Here is a 15,174-nt window from a genome sequence, read left to right as displayed (position 1 = left end):
ACTAGGACGGCTTCCCAATATGCCAACCTCTTCTTGGGCCACCTCAAAGAATTTCTGAACCAGTGCATCACAAAACCAATGATACACCTGAGATACATCGATGATATTGTCCTACTCTGCACAGATGACCTAAACTCCACCATAGATTTCAACCACAACTTGAACAACCCCCACCCGTCCATTCAACTTGCTGTGGGACACTCCCATGCCAACATCAACTTCTTGGACACCACACTCAGCTTCAGCCATGGAACTCGACTGGCTAGCTAACTATATATAAGAAACCCACAGATCCCAACACCTACCTTCATAGATCCAGTAACCACCCCAAACACACCTAGAAATCTGTTCTCAACAGCCAAGGCCTCAGAAACCACAGAATATATTCCGAGGAGAAAGTCCAGGACACCCACCTTAACACACTTGAAAGTGCCTTCACCAAACAAGGACACTCCATGAGAGAAGTAGATCGCATCATGGAGCAGGCCCCCCAAATACTCTGAGAGAACCTGCTTCAGTATGGAAATAAAACCCCCCCTGACCGCAAGCCCCTAGTTGTCACCTACCCATACGGAGTATCATCAAACAACTACAACCCATTCTCAATGGGGACCCCATCCGGAAAGAAATCTTTTCCGAACCTCCTGTTCTGGCCTTCAAACAACTTTTCAACCTGGCCAAACTCATCAGAAGCAAGCTCCCCATCTGCCAGGACCCACCAACTCAAAACGGCACCAGGCCCTGCCAGAACAACAGGTGCAAACCCTCCAGACATATCACTACTGCTACGAAGATCAGCACCCCCCCAACGCACCTTTCAAGATCCACGGGTTCTATACATCCCCATCACAACCCATGGTGTGCCTCACCCAGTGCACTAAATGCCCCAATAGCAACAATGCGGGGTGAAACCAGTCACTATGCTCTTGAATGAACTCACCCAGGAAAATGCTCAAAGACAAAAACACGCTGTCACGTGTGGACAGACAAAACGATTGCTCCATATCTGACCTGTCAGGCCTTGTCCTGAAAGGAAACTGGCCCAACACCTTCAAAAGACGCGCCTGGGAGCTTAAATTCATAACTTGGCTAGATACTAAAAATCATAGTCTTGATAGAGACACTGGCTTCATGGCTTCTTACAACAATCTGTAACCCGCTAACCCTCCTTTGTCCTGTGACTGCAGAGGTGTTAACAGGCCACTCTACCTTGAATGGTTCCATACAATATGTGTTAACTGCTTATGCTAAACAATCTGTTCCCCCTTGTATTTGCTGTCACATGCTGAGTACTTTTCCCTGCCCCAAAGAAGAGCTCTGTGTAGCTTGAAAGCTTGTCTCTTCCACCAACAGAAGTTGGTCCATTAACAAATAATACCTCATCCAGCTTGTCTCACAAAGACCTTCAAAGAGATTAACTGTAGCTGTATGTGAATTCAGAGAACATCATTACCTGGTGGCTGTGGACCATTTGTCCAGATACATAGAAATTGTGGACTTGAAAGCCAAGGCATGTCCCAGTGTTCCTGAGAAATTGAAGAAAGAAAAGGAGTACTTGTGGCACCTTAGAGACTAACCAATTTATTAGAGCATAAGCTTTCGTGAGCTACAGCTCACTTCATCAGATGCATATCGTGGAAACTGCAGCAGACTTTAACAGTTTCCACGATATGCATCTGATGAAGTGAGCTGTAGCTCACGAAAGCTTATGCTCTAATAAATTGGTTAGTCTCTAAGGTGCCACAAGTACTCCTTTTCTTTTTGCGAATACAGACTAACACGGCTGTTACTCTGAAACCTGAGAAATTGAAGCACACTTTTGCATTCCAGAACAACTGGTGGCTGGGAACCGCAGCCAAATTCCAGATGAAATACGATTTTGGTCATACTGCTACAGCCCACGTGACCCGCAAGTGAACAGAACGGCTGAGAGAGCCGTCAGACAACCAAGAAAATCCTACAACAGTAATCATAGAATCATAGAATATCAGGGTTGGAAGGGACCTCAGGAGGTCACCTAATCCAATCCCCTGCTCAGAGCAGGACCAATTCCCAGTTAAATCATCCCAGCCATGGCTTTTTCAAGCCTGACCTTAAAAATCTCTAAGGAAGGAGATTCCACCACATCCCTAGGTAACCCATTCCAGTGCTTTACCAGGGTTACCTAAGAAGATCCAGTCCTTGCTCTTTTGAGTTCCAGACCATCACTAGGAGAGGCTACTGGTTATAGTCCAGCACAACTCCTGATGGGGAGACCAATCAGATTCAGAACTAATGGCCCAACTTTGGGAAAGAATCGATCTCCAACATAGCCAGACGTGAAGAAAGAGTAGCCAAATCAGAGAAAAAGGCTAATTGACCTTAAGGACACTTTTACAACAGGTGTCAGTCAGAGAATGGCCGAGTCTAGAACCTCGTGACCCTGTTCATGTCAAACTGGGTGGTGGAAAAAGATGGACAACTCCAGCTGTTGTGAAGAAAACTAGTTTGGCACCCAGATTGGAGGTGATCGAGACCGACTGCAGAAAGTTCAGTGGAAACATAAGAACATAAGAATGGCCCTACTGGATCAGACCAAGGGTCCATCTAGCCCAGTATCCTGTCCTCCGACAGTGGCCAGTGCCAGGTGCCCCAGAGGAAATGAACAGAACAGGGCAATCATCAAGTGATCCATTCTCTGTCGCCCATTCCCAGCTCCTGGCAAACAGAGGCTAGGGATACCCTCCCTGCCCATCCTGGCTTATAGCCATTGATGGACCAATCCTCCATGAATTTATCTAGTTCTTTTTTGAACCCTGTTATGGTCTTGGCCTTCACAACACCCTTTGGCAAGGAGTTCCCCAGGTTGACAGTGCATTGTGTGAAGAAATACTTCTTTTTGTTTGTTTTAACCATTAATATCTACAGTTTGTTCCTCAGAAAGAACAATCAACAGAGCAAACTCTACAGATGGCGGATGCAGAACAAGGAGAAGACTCAGGGATTCCAACCCGACCATGGCCAGCAGCTAGTGGCCAGCCAGAGGACCCAGGTGTTATGCGTTCAGGTCATGGAATTAGCAAACCACTACGATTCAGAGACGCTTACATGGTGTAAATATCGTAAATGGCAGGAATGTAGAACTTAAAGGGGGAGACGGCATGGAAAGTTAAACCATTATACAGATAATGTAGGCGAGGCACCTCATCCACCCGGTTTCTCTAAGGTCCTGGGAGCAACACAGCTACACCAACTCTGCACACAACAGTGTATTTTACCATTCGGTTGCTAGGGGGCCGGTGTGTAAAATACCTTATATAAACGAACCTCGGCCAGACCTGGCAGAGCATGAAAGGATCTGCTGATGAACACAGCTGGATGTATACACAAGCTCAGCTGCCAACAGAATTCTGGCTTGTCCCCTACAGCAGGGGTTCTCAAACTTTTTTTTTGGCAACCCAGTTGAAGAAAATTGCCGATGCCCACGACCCAACGGAGCTGGGGATGAGGGGTTTGGGGTGTGGGAGGGGCTCTGGGCTGGAGCAGAGGGTTGGGGTGTGGGGGTGAGGGCTGCAGGCAGGAATGAGGGGTTCAGGGAGTGGGAGGGGGATTTGAGCTGGGGCAGGGAGTTGGGATCAGGGCTCTGGGCTGGGGGAGCAGGCTCTGGGATGAAGCCGGGGATGAGGGGTTTGGGGTACAGGAGGGGGCTCCGGGTTGGGGGGGGCTCAGGGCTGGGGCAGGGGATTAGGGCATGGGCTTACCTCGGGCGGCTCCCAGTCAGCGGGGCAGCGGGGGTGCAGATGCAGGCTTCCTGCCTGTCCTGGTACCGCAGACCACGCTGCACCCCAAAAGCGGCCAGCAGCAGGTCTGGCTCCTAGGTGGAGGTGTGCAAGTGGCTCCACGTGGCCCTCACCCACAGGCACCGCCTCCCCCATCTCCCATTGGCTGAGAACTGGCCAATGGGAGTGCGGAGCCAGTGCTGGGGGCGGAGGCAGCATGCGGAGCCCCATGGCCCCCCCTCCTAGGAGCCGGACCTGCTGCTGGCCGCTTCCGGGGCACAGTGCAGTGTCAGAACAGGCAGGAACTAGCCTGCCTTAGCCAGGCAGCATCGCCAACGGACTTTTAACGGCCCGGTCGGTGGAGCTGACCAGAGCCGCCGCGACCCAGGGCCTGACATTTCGCGACCCGGTACTGGTCACAACCCGCCGTTTGAAAACCACCGGCCCTACAGGAGCATGACAGGAGTTGTAGTTCACCTGGCCCATGAGCTCCCTGGAAATACATTGAGTCTTGGGGTGCAGGTAGAGGGGGATTGTGTAGGAACTACATTTCCCAGCACACCCTGGCCTGGAGCCTGTTGCATTGTAGGAGTTGTAGTCCAGGAGCCCCCTGCATTTGCACAGATTTCCTTCTGCAGCCATGAGCAGCTGCCCTTTGCCCATGACTCTCTTTGAACGTGAATCCCAGTTGCTGTTGGCTTCCTTCAGCTTCCCCCTCCCATTTCTGGCAACCCGCAGTGGACTCAGATGCCTGGTGAACAGCTGGGAGGAAAATACTCTGGGTGAAAAACTGGCATGTCACCCACCAACCATCCTCTCCTTCCATTCACCCAAAGAACCCACTGGCCCCAGCTAGACTTCACATCTTCTCATGCTACTGTGGGGACAATTGTGCCTTTAGGGGCTGAGCTTCCCAGCCGGAGAGTCCAGGCTGAGCACTGCACAGACAGTTGGATGCAGGCCCAGAATAAGTCAGAGCTCTTGCAATGATCGGATACGCTGAGCTCCAGATCAGCTAAATACCTCGGAGGAACTGGGCCTGAGAGATCACTGAGCTACCAAGAGCCAGCAAGAATCAGGGATATTTTGGTTCACTGGCAATTTTGAAATATCGGGAACCAAACTATTTCACGTGATGCCGTAAATGAAAAAGTTTCAGCAAATCAAAAAAGTCAAAAAAGATTCGTTTGGGGTTCAATGAAACGTTTTCTGTTGATCCTGAGCTCTTCAAAGCCACTGGGGTTTTTTTCCCCCCGAAACGAAATAAAAGGAAATTATTGATCTGAAGTCATGTTGAATCAAACCCTAAAACAAAACCCCATCAAAATGTTCTGGTTTGATGTCCAGCTTTTTAAAAACGTTTCTGAAATGAGTTTAAAGTAAAATGACAGGACGTTTTTAAACGCAACGGGGTTGCAAAACAAAAACCAAAATGTTTGCTTTGAATTGGGATTTTGTACACGGTTTTGCTTCGCTTTCAGGACAGTTAAAGGAAAGTTCCAAATGGGGAAAATGGTTGCCAACGAAAACTCATATCTTTGCTGGACTGAGATTTTGAAAAAAGTTTTTCATTTTTTGCAGACAAAATGATCGGAAATTGTGACCCATCAAGTCAAACACGGGAGCTGGTTTGCTTTGATTCCGGTTGGTTTGGGATTTTTTCCAGATAAAATCACAGGCTCCTTGGAGCCAAAAGGGAGTTTTGAACAGGAACATGGAGGTGATTTTTTCCCAAGTCCCAGCTCTTTAAATGTTTGGGGATTTTTTTTTAAATAATAAACTCACAGGAACTCAAACCCAAATGACCCAGAGCCACAGATTCTCAGTTTAGGGGGGACCCCGCCCCAGATCAGCCGATGGCACCTGCAGGACCCAGGGGTGCCCCGAGTTTTCCTGCTTGAGCCAGAGCAGAGCGTTCAGCAAAACCTCCCATCTCGAGGTCAAACTTGACAGTGATGGGGCATCCACCACAGCCCCTGTTATTGTAGGGTCACTGTGGGGCTAGGGAAGCTCACACCCCACCCCTGTACCCTGCCCCCCCTCCCGCCCCGATATCAATTCCCCTTCTGGCCACAGAGGGGTGCTGTTGGCTTGGGTCTCCCATAGAACACACCCTGGCTGGTACATTGACAAGAAAGGGCCAGGATCCAGGACTCCTGGGTTCCATCCCTGGCTCTGGTTGGGGTGCGGGGTCTAGTGGGTTAGAGCAGGGGGGTTGGGAGCCAGGACTCCTGGGTTCTATCCCCAGCTCTGGGAGGGGAGTGGGGTCTAGTGAGTCAGAGCGTGGGGCCTGGGAGCCAGGACTCCTGGGGTCTCTCCTCAGCGAGGGAAGGGGGGCTCTAGTGGGTTAGAGGGGGTGGGGCTGGGATACCTGGGTTCTACCCCCCTCCTGGGACGAACCACCCCCCCTTTGCTCCCTTCCCCCTTAGCTCCTGGATGAGTCCCCGCTCTGACACCCCTCTTCCCTGAGCCCCTGCTTATGGCAAAGAATGGTGCATGAAACAGGAGTGATGAAATTCACCAGAAACTGAAGTGAAACTGGCCAGTCCGTGACTCAACCTGGGGGGAAAAAGGGAAGTGAGAGAAATTACAATCCAGAACTCCTGGCTCCCAGCTCCCCTGCTCTGACCACTAGCCCCCACTCCCCTCCCAGAGCCAGGGAGAGAACCCAGGAGTCCTGGCTCCCAGGCCCCCTGCTCTGACCACTAGCCCCCACTCCCCTCCCAGAGCCGGGAAGGGAACCCAGGAGTCCGGCCTCCCCTCCCCCAAGCTGCTGGCCCAGGGCTGTGGTTAGTTTGAGCCAGTTGCAGGGAGAGGGGCTGGCTCTTTGTTTACAGGGGCGGGGGAATTATCCGGCCAGTGCTAAGTGGACTGAGTTTCACCTGGGGGTGATGTCACGGGGAGTGGGCGGCGGGGGGGAGGTCGGTATTTAACCCCCCAGGGAGGTGCCTGCCCGCTGCTTGTTGTTGCAATTTGTGGGACTGCGCCAGGGAGGCCGTGTGCTGGGGGGGAGCCAGACCTTGGCGAGAGTTACTGCGGAGAGACAGGTTAGTGAGGGTGGGGGCTGGGAGCCGGGACTCCTGGGTTCTCTCCCCAGCTCGGGGAGGGGAGGGGGGGCTAATGGGTAGAGCGGGGGGGCTGGGAGCCAGGACTCCTGGGTTCTCGGGCGGGGGGGAGTGGGGGCTAGTGGGTTGGGGGGGCTGGGAGCCAGGATTCCTGGGTTCTCCCCTTGGCCTGAAAGGGGAGTGGGGGCTAGTGGGTTGCGGGGGTAGGACTCCTATTTCATGCTCTGGTCCAGCAGTGTGTTTGTGGGACCATGGGGGAAGCAGGCGTTAGGATTCCTGGGTTCTACTCCACCTGTGTGCCCCAAGCAGTCTCCCGTGCCTCAGTTTCCCCTGCCTAAAACGACCAAATTCTTTCCCCCTACACCGGGGCTTGAGCCTGAGCTGCTGTTTGTGGCCGGGGGCACAGAGACCCGCGGGGCTGGCAATGCCCACCCCCTGCCCCCAACCAGCCCACGTGTGCGGCGCGGCTGTGGGACAAAGGGGCCGCTCTCGGGGATGGGGGACGGGGAAGGCTGGGATCGCGCTGCTCCCCTCCCCCCTCCTCCGTTTCATCTGAAACTGCCTGCCCAGCGGGGGGGGAGTTTCACAGAAACCTGCGGACAATGGGGCTGAGGTGAGAACAGGGGAGGGTCTTTGTCCCCGGGGGCTGGCCGGGCCCGAGGCGGGGGCGAGGGGGAAGGGGTGATCACTGGGCTGGGGGCGGGGGCAGGAGCTGATTTGTCTCCCCCCCACACACCTGGCTCTGGGTTTTTACCTGTTCCTGAGCCCCTGGGCTGGGGCCGGGGCCGGGGGGCCAAGGGCGGGTTGGAAAGGAGCCTTGCGAGGGGCTGGAACAAATGCAGAGAACCCAGGCGTCCTGGCTCCCACCCCCGACTCCGCTCCTTCCCCCCGCCCACCCCGGGGGCTGGGATGGAACCCAGGCGTCCGGGTGCTTGTGGAAACCCTGCTGCGGGGTCCTGGGACCCCTCACACCCCGCCCCCGTGTGGGAGCAGCACCGTGGCGGGGAGGGGGGGGGGTGCCTTGCCTCCGGATTGGGCTTGTCTCTCTTGTCCCCTGGGTAGCCAGGGGCTAACCCAGCCCGCCCAGGGTGCGGCTCACCCCCGCAGCGGAGCTAACCCAGGCCCTGGGGGGGGGGGTGCCAGGCCCCGGGGGGGGCGTCCCTGGCCTGGCAGGAGTTGTGGGCCAGCTCCCCCCCTCACAGCCCGCTGAGCCAGAGGTATGCGCGGGGGCTAGGCGACTTCCTGTCGAAGCCAACTGGGGGGGTGAGAAGGGCCCAAGACGGGGCTGCCCCATCCGGGCCCATCTCCCCCCCCCCCCCCCACGGCTGCATCTCCCCCTTGGGGTCACGTCTGAGCACTTCTCCGTCACACGCTCTACAGCTGCCAGCAGATGGGGGGGCCCCCCAAAAGCCTTGCTCAGCCCTGAGCCTGGGGCGCAGACGCAGCTGGCCCTGGGGGGCGCTTGCCCTCCTTGGCTCTCCCTGCCCCCGCTGGGGGTGGGGGACCCCGGGCTGATGAGGCTCAGGCCGGGAGGGGGGAAGCCTGGGGTGGGATCAAGGCAGTGGGACAGCGAGATGCCCCATCCCACCCTGGGGCAGGATGGTTCCCACGGCGGGAGCCAGTTGGGTTGTAGAAGCCAAGTTTCGGAGGGAAGTTGCCACGAGTTGATGGAGGTGGGGATCCGGGCCAGGTGGTGACTCACTGAGGAATGGCCAAGGAGGGGAAGGAGAACCGGACTAGTGGCAGGCGTGGGCCGGAGATGTTCCCCTGCCCCCATTGCCACCCGCCCCCAAGCCCCCATCTTGGGGTCACTTCAGGGCAGCTGTTGTGGGAGGGGGAAATCTTGAAGGGGTGCAAGCCCCTTCCAGTGGGACATGGGGGGGCGGGTGAGGGCACCGTTGGGGGTGATCCCGCCGAGGGGGGGGCGGGTGAGCCAAGACACCTTCAGGAGTTATGGGGGCTGCTGCCCTTCCTGGCTGGTCCAACTGAAGGTCCTTCAGTATCCACTTCACACGAGGGCCCAGCCCCAAGTCCCACTGAGGGTGAAATTACAAAGCAGGGTCTCTTGAATGCTGTGGGGCCAGATCCCCGCAGACCTCCTGGGGGCCCCCCCCCCACCGTGTTGAGTTCTTCTTACCTCCTCCCCACCCCTTCTCTCCCGGCAGGCGCCTTCCCACCCAATCATGGCTTCAGCGGGTCTCCAGATCTTGGGCATGGCGCTCTCGGTGGTGGGCTGGCTGGGCTCCATCATCTCCTGCGCCCTGCCCACGTGGAAGGTGACGGCCTTCATCGGCAACAACATCGTGACGGCGCAGACCATCTGGGAGGGGCTGTGGATGAACTGCATCGTGCAGAGCACGGGCCAGATGCAGTGCAAGGTCTACGACTCCATGTTGGCGCTGCCCCAGGACCTGCAGGCCGCCCGCGCCCTCACGGTCATCTCGGTGCTGCTGGCCCTGCTGGCCCTGCTGGCGAGCGTCGTGGGCGCCAAGTGCACCAACTGCGTGGAGGACGAGGGCGCCAAGGCGCGGCTCATGATCGTCTCTGGCGCCGTCTTCGTGGTCTCCGGCATCCTCTGCCTCATCCCCGTGTGCTGGTCGGCCAACACCATCATCCGGGACTTCTACAACCCGCTGGTGTCCGAAGCCCAGAAGCGGGAGCTGGGGGCCTCGCTCTATGTCGGCTGGGCCGCCGCGGCCCTGCTGGTTCTCGGGGGGGCTCTGCTTTGCTGCTCCTGTCCCGAGAAGAACCCCAACTACAGCGCCCGCTACACGGCCGCCGCCTCCCAGCCCCGCAGTGACTACCCCAGCAAGAACTACGTCTGAGGGGCCGCTCGGTGGGGGTGGGCAGAGGGCGGGGGGCCCCATCCCCGCAGCAGGCTCCCGGGTGCGAAGCTCGCTGGGTGGGTGCTGGGACCGCGTCTGCAGCGTGGAGGGAAGACGGAAGCTAAGCTGCCAGACCCAGGGTCTCTGCCATTCCTGGTGGCTTCACCTTAGCTTCTGGGCCCCACCACGCTGCAATGGTCCTCAGCCCACACGGTCCGCCAGCATCCTGCTGCCTTCCAGCTCTTCTCCCCTCAGATGTGGGTCGTCTCACACCCCAGCCCGGCTCCTCTCCGGCCCCGTTCTCCCCTCCGAGGCCCTGCCCCCTCGAAGGGCTGATTGCTGGAAATTAGAGGGTTATCTTTGGGGGGGGGGTCAAATAGAGCACCCCAAGCCTAGTCTCTGCCTCTAGAGGAGGATGGAAGTTGGGTTGCCTAGTTTTAACCTTTGCATGTGTCCTACATAGTCCTTGGATATTTTTCATAGCATCTGCTTGTTTTTATAGATGACGAATAAAGTATCTTGAGATTTTTTGTACGTAGCAATGGCCTGCGGTGCTCCCTGGAGGGGGGGGATCTATCTGAAGCCCGCTGCAGGGACTGGTTTTTCCGCTCCCTTCACCCCCTCACCATTAGTGCTTTCAAATGCATCTCTCCATCTGCTCCAGGCCTGATCTTCTAGGCTTGTAGCTGCTGACAGGAGGGTGCTGGAGTGGAGAGAAGTGACTGGCTGATAACTGGGAAGGCCGCCCCAGGAAGTAGCGTCTCCTCCCCTTCCCCCTGCTCTGACCCACCAGACCCCACTCCCCTGCCAGAGCTGGGGATGGAACCCAGGGGCCTGGCTCCCAGCCCCCCTGCTCTAACCTTCTGGTTCTGGGAGGGGAGGAATGAAACCCAGGAGTTGTGGCTCCTCTGTCCCCTGCTTGGGCTTTAACCTCAGGATAATGTGGCGGGCGGTTCCCCAGGCAGCGGATCAGACCAAGCCCATGCTATTAAGGGAGGCATTGGCAGGGTCTGAATGGGCCCAGGGTGACCAGGGCTTTGCCTTCGGCTGGGTGGAAAGTGGTGGGGGGGCGCTCTCGCCAGCTGTGCTGCATGGTGAGGGGGTGCTCTTTCCACAGTGTTATGCACCTGCTCTGCCCCAGAGGTGGCTGCATCTCGGCAGCAGAGAAGTGGGTTTATTTTGGGGGCGGGGAATTTGGTAGCTGTTTCCCTGCTCCATTGCAAAGCTGCCTGGAGGTGAGGAGTCCCTCCCCCTGCCCAGAGCTTTGAAGGGGGAACAGCCTGTTGGGGGGAGGGCAGCAACTCAGCGGCGTGGGGTCTAGTGGTTAGAGCCCCCGCTGGGAGTGTGGTGTGGGAACAAGGAGCTTAGTATATGAGCGAACAGGCCTAGAGTTGGGGGCGGGGACTGTGCGCCTGGCTTTCAGGCTGTGCTGACCCCTCTCCCTCCCTGCTGAACGAACCCCCCCACCCCCAGCATCGCCCCCGACCTGTGGGGGGGAGAGGATGGGAGATGTCTCTCCTGGTGCCAGCCGCCCCCAGCTCCAGGGAAGGTTCAGCTGGCACAGGAATGTGCTGGTACCCATCCAGCTGGGGGGGAGGGGGGGGAGAGGCCGGGCGGGCTGGGATCCAGGGAAACAGCAGCGCCAAAATGCCTGCGTGGGGTGGGGTGGGGCAGAGCCAGTGGCCCCCCACAGGGGCAAGGCCCAGAGTCCCATCGCTGGAGCCAGCTAGTCCCCTGCCCCAGGGCTAGTCACAGCCTGTGCCCCCCACAGGGGCAAGGCCCTGAGTCCCATTGCTGGAGCCAGCTAGTCCCCTGCCCCAGGGCTGGTCAAAGCCAGCGCCCCCCAGAGGGGCAAGGCCACATGTCCTGTCCCTTGCCAAAGGGCTGGTCAGAGCCAGCGCCCCCGCAAGGGGAAAGGCCCCTTGTCCCATCCCCTGAGCCAGCTAGTCCCCTGCCCTGGGGTGGGGCAGAGCCCCCTGGAGGGGAAAGGCCCCATGTCCTGTTCCTTGCCCCCTGAGCCAGCCAGGTGGGGTTGGGTGAAGCTGAGGGGAATTCTGGGAAGGCTTTTCATTCCCCTGCTAGTGCAGGAGGGGGAGATGGGCTGGCAACCCCCCAATCTCATGATGGGAAGGGGGATGGACAAAGATTGGGGAGAGGAGGGACATACAGCACCCACCATTCAACCCCTAAAGCCATACCCTGCCCCCCTCCCACATACCTGAGCGCTTCCCTCTCTCTGGGGGGGCCCTGGTTGCTAGCATTCTCCTCCCACAAGCCACACCCCCACTATGCTTGCCCCAATTTACCCCCTCATAAACCACACCCCCATTCTCTTTCCCATAAGCCTCCCTCCCTCCCGCAATTTACCCTACCTTCATAAACCATGCACCCAATCTATTTCCTCCCATCAGCTGTGTCCCCACCTTTTCCTTCCCCATTCATACCGCAACTCAGCCTCCCCCCCACACCCCAAAATGAGAAGCAGGAGGCGTGGGCGGAGTGTCCTAGGCTGGTTCTTTTATCCCCATAACATCCTCAGAAACATGGGCCGAGCCCCCTCCCTAGAGAGGTCAGGAAATGGGGGTTCAGCGTCCTCAAAGAACCACACCCAGGGATCATAAGACCCACTCCCTGTGAACCCCTCAAATCCTACTCAGTGATGACCGAATAAGCCCTGGATCTATCCCCAGTGAGGGGTGAGACCTCCAAAATCTTGGGGCCCCTGGATTTGGATAGAGGGGCCCCTTAGGCTGGGGGTTCCAGGTGGTCCCCGTGTTCAGGGGGTGGTTTAGCAGGTCTCAGTCCAGGGAGCTGGGACAATTATTAACCTTCGAGCAAACAAAGCCAGGGTGAGGTCCAGCCGGACTCCATGGGGTCAGGGCTCCCTGGCTGAGCCCCCTCAATCTCTCCCAACGCCCCCATCTGTTCATTCGCTGGGGATCGGCCGCTTATTCCTTCCTTCCTTGGCACAGTGTCTTTCCCGTCCCTCCTTGGTCCATTAGCCCTTTGTTCATTCCTTCACTGGCGGAGCCGTTCGCGCCTTTCCTCTGTGGTTTCAACCTTCCTTCTGTTTGGTCCCCCACGTGTCTGCTCTCTGCCCCCACCCCGTCTTTTATTTATTTAATTCGTTCCCTCCTTCCTTCCTCACTTTTTCATTTTTCCATCCATTGTCTCATCCACTCACTCCTTCCCGCATCCATTCGCTCGCTTCGTTGCTCCTCCCTTCACTCATTTGCCCGCTCGTTCATTTGTTTGCACCCTCATCTGTCCCTTCAGCAGTGCTTTTGTTCACTCGTTTTTTCCTCTACTCCTTATCCATCAGTCCTTGTTCATCCACCCACTTGTCCATTTCTTCGTTCCCTCATTCATCTCCTCCCACATTCATTCTCTCCCTCCTTCACTTGTTTATTCATTCCATCAGCCACTAGCTCATTCCCTCATTCATCCATTCACCTCTTGACACCTTCATCCATTCACTCCCTCATTCACTTCATCTCTTCACACCTTCATCCATTCACTCTCTTGTTCATTCGCTCGTTCTCTCACTCTTCACACATTCATCCATCCATTCGTTCACTCGTTCATCTGTTCACCCACGTGCTCATCCATCCATCCATCCATCCATCCCCTCCTCTGCTCCCCTCACACATAGTCCCTCTTGTCCACCCCGCTGCCCACCCCGGACCTCGCAGCCGCCATGTACCCGACCCGGGGTGGGTATCTCTCGGAGCGGGGCGGGCAGGAGCAGCAAAGCAGAGCCCCCCCGAGAACCAGCAGGGCCGCAGCGGCCCACCCCACATAGAGCGCTGCCCCCAGCTCCCGCTTCAGGGCTTCGGACACCAGCGGGTTGTAGAAGTCCCGGATGATGGTGTTGGCCGACCAGCACACGGGGATGAGGCAGAGGATGCCGGAGACCACGAAGACGGCGCCGGAGACGATCATGAGCCGCGCCTTGGCGCCCTCGTCCTCCACGCAGTTGGTGCACTTGGCGCCCACGACGCTCGCCAGCAGGGCCAGCAGGGCCAGCAGCACCGAGATGACCGTGAGGGCGCGGGCGGCCTGCAGGTCCTGGGGCAGCGCCAACATGGAGTCGTAGACCTTGCACTGCATCTGGCCCGTGCTCTGCACGATGCAGTTCATCCACAGCCCCTCCCAGATGGTCTGCGCCGTCACGATGTTGTTGCCGATGAAGGCCGTCACCTTCCACGTGGGCAGGGCGCAGGAGATGATGGAGCCCAGCCAGCCGAAGATGCATAGCCCCATGCCCAAGATCTCCAGCCCTGCAGAAGCCATTGCTGGAGGAGGAGGAAGCCAAGGGGAGCGAAGCAGGGATCTTAGTGGGGACGCGAGGGCGTCTGAGCAGAGAGAAACCCAGGAAATAATTCTGTGTGGGGATCGGCTGGAGACACCAGGGCAAGGAAGGTCGTAGTGGAGAGAGAAGGCCAGAAGACAGTTCTTTGTGGGATCAGCTGGGGACAGGATCCCTATGCGAGGTGCGTGAATGTGAGATCCAGATAGTCCCCTCTGACGGATATGGCTCTGGGAGACGGATCCCGATGGAACCAGCCAGGGAGACGTGTGTGAGAGACGGACCCTAAAGGAACCAGCCAGGGAGACGCGTCTGGGAGAGGGATCCTGGTGGAACTAGAGAGAGGTGTCTGAGAGGCGGATCCCGATGGAACCACCGGGGAGACACGTCCGGGAGACGGCTCTCGATGGAACCAGCCAGGGAGATGCGTGTGAGAGACGGATCCTAAAGGAACCAGCCGGGCAGACGCATCCAGGGGACAGATTCTGATGGAAGCGTCTGGGGAGACACGTCCGGGAGAAGGATCCTGATGAGAATGGCTGGGGAGGCAGGTCCAGGTGTCTCTCTCCAAAGCACTTCCACCCCGGAGAGGCCAAGCCTCTTCTTTTTCACCAGGGCTCGCTCTCCCAGCCGTCAGCACCTCTCGCTGGGGGAGGCGGGGGTGGGGGTGGGTATATGAGGCCTCCACAGGTGAGTGGGCGGGACGGGGGAGGCGTGGGAGGGCACTGGGCTCTCTATGGCGACCAGGGCCCTGGTGAATGAACAATCATGTTGTTAGCTTGTGCCTGGACACCGCCCGCCCCCAGGCTGGAGGGGGAGGAGGTGGGCTCTGGAGGGGGCGAATCACCAGCGTCTTGTTCCTCCAGGCCACGGGAAAACAGATTATAATAAACACACGCCTGGCTGCAGCAGGCTCCCCCTTCCGAAGGCTGCTGCGGGGGGGCTGGCTGCCTGTGTGGCAGGGCAGCTGGGGACCGGTGACACTCCCTGCAGCACCCCGCGCCCCCTAGCCCCACGCTGGGGCCCTGGGGTCAGGGGGAAGGCCAGCTAACGGGATTCCTGTGTCCCTTTAGCAACCGGTCAGGTCCCTGGGCTGATAAGGGGGGAGCTGAGCACACACGGCTCAGACCTGCGGATAAGAAATTAACCACCGAGCAAACAGACTCCAGACAGGGGGCCAGGGGGACACGGACTGGCTGGCTCTGGGGGGTGGGGAA

General features: G+C 57.7%; 1 protein-coding gene and 1 pseudogene across 3 annotated transcripts; one reads left to right on the top strand and one right to left on the bottom strand.

Moving 5' to 3' along the window:
* Nucleotides 1-6,640: 6,640 nt before the first annotated feature.
* Nucleotides 6,641-10,186, top strand: LOC311522917 (claudin-4 pseudogene; annotated as a pseudogene). 2 transcript variants are annotated; one of them, XR_014714687.1, is made up of 2 exons: nt 6,641-6,805; nt 8,989-10,186. The product of XR_014714687.1 is annotated as a claudin-4 pseudogene (transcript). The 2 variants fall into 2 exon arrangements; XR_014714688.1 differs by lacking the exon at nt 6,641-6,805 and adding an exon at nt 7,038-7,436.
* Nucleotides 10,187-12,145: 1,959 nt separating this feature from the next.
* LOC311522806 (claudin-9-like) lies at nt 12,146-14,603 on the bottom strand. The gene has a single exon (XM_084632308.1). It carries the CDS (start codon nt 13,939-13,941, stop codon nt 13,291-13,293), a length of 651 nt encoding a protein of 216 aa, XP_084488434.1. The 5' UTR covers nt 13,942-14,603; the 3' UTR covers nt 12,146-13,290.
* Nucleotides 14,604-15,174: the final 571 nt, after the last annotated feature.

Source organism: Lepidochelys olivacea (assembly GCF_965140295.1).
Source record: "Lepidochelys olivacea isolate rLepOli2 genome assembly, chromosome: 6".
NCBI lineage: Eukaryota > Metazoa > Chordata > Testudines > Cheloniidae > Lepidochelys > Lepidochelys olivacea.
This window is presented reverse-complemented; position numbering and strand designations above follow the sequence as displayed.

Bases quoted from the DNA above. Each gene is read 5' to 3' on its own strand.
- LOC311522806 (XM_084632308.1), bottom strand. From the start codon at position 13,941: ATGGCTTCTGCAGGGCTGGAGATCTTGGGCATGGGGCTATGCATCTTC.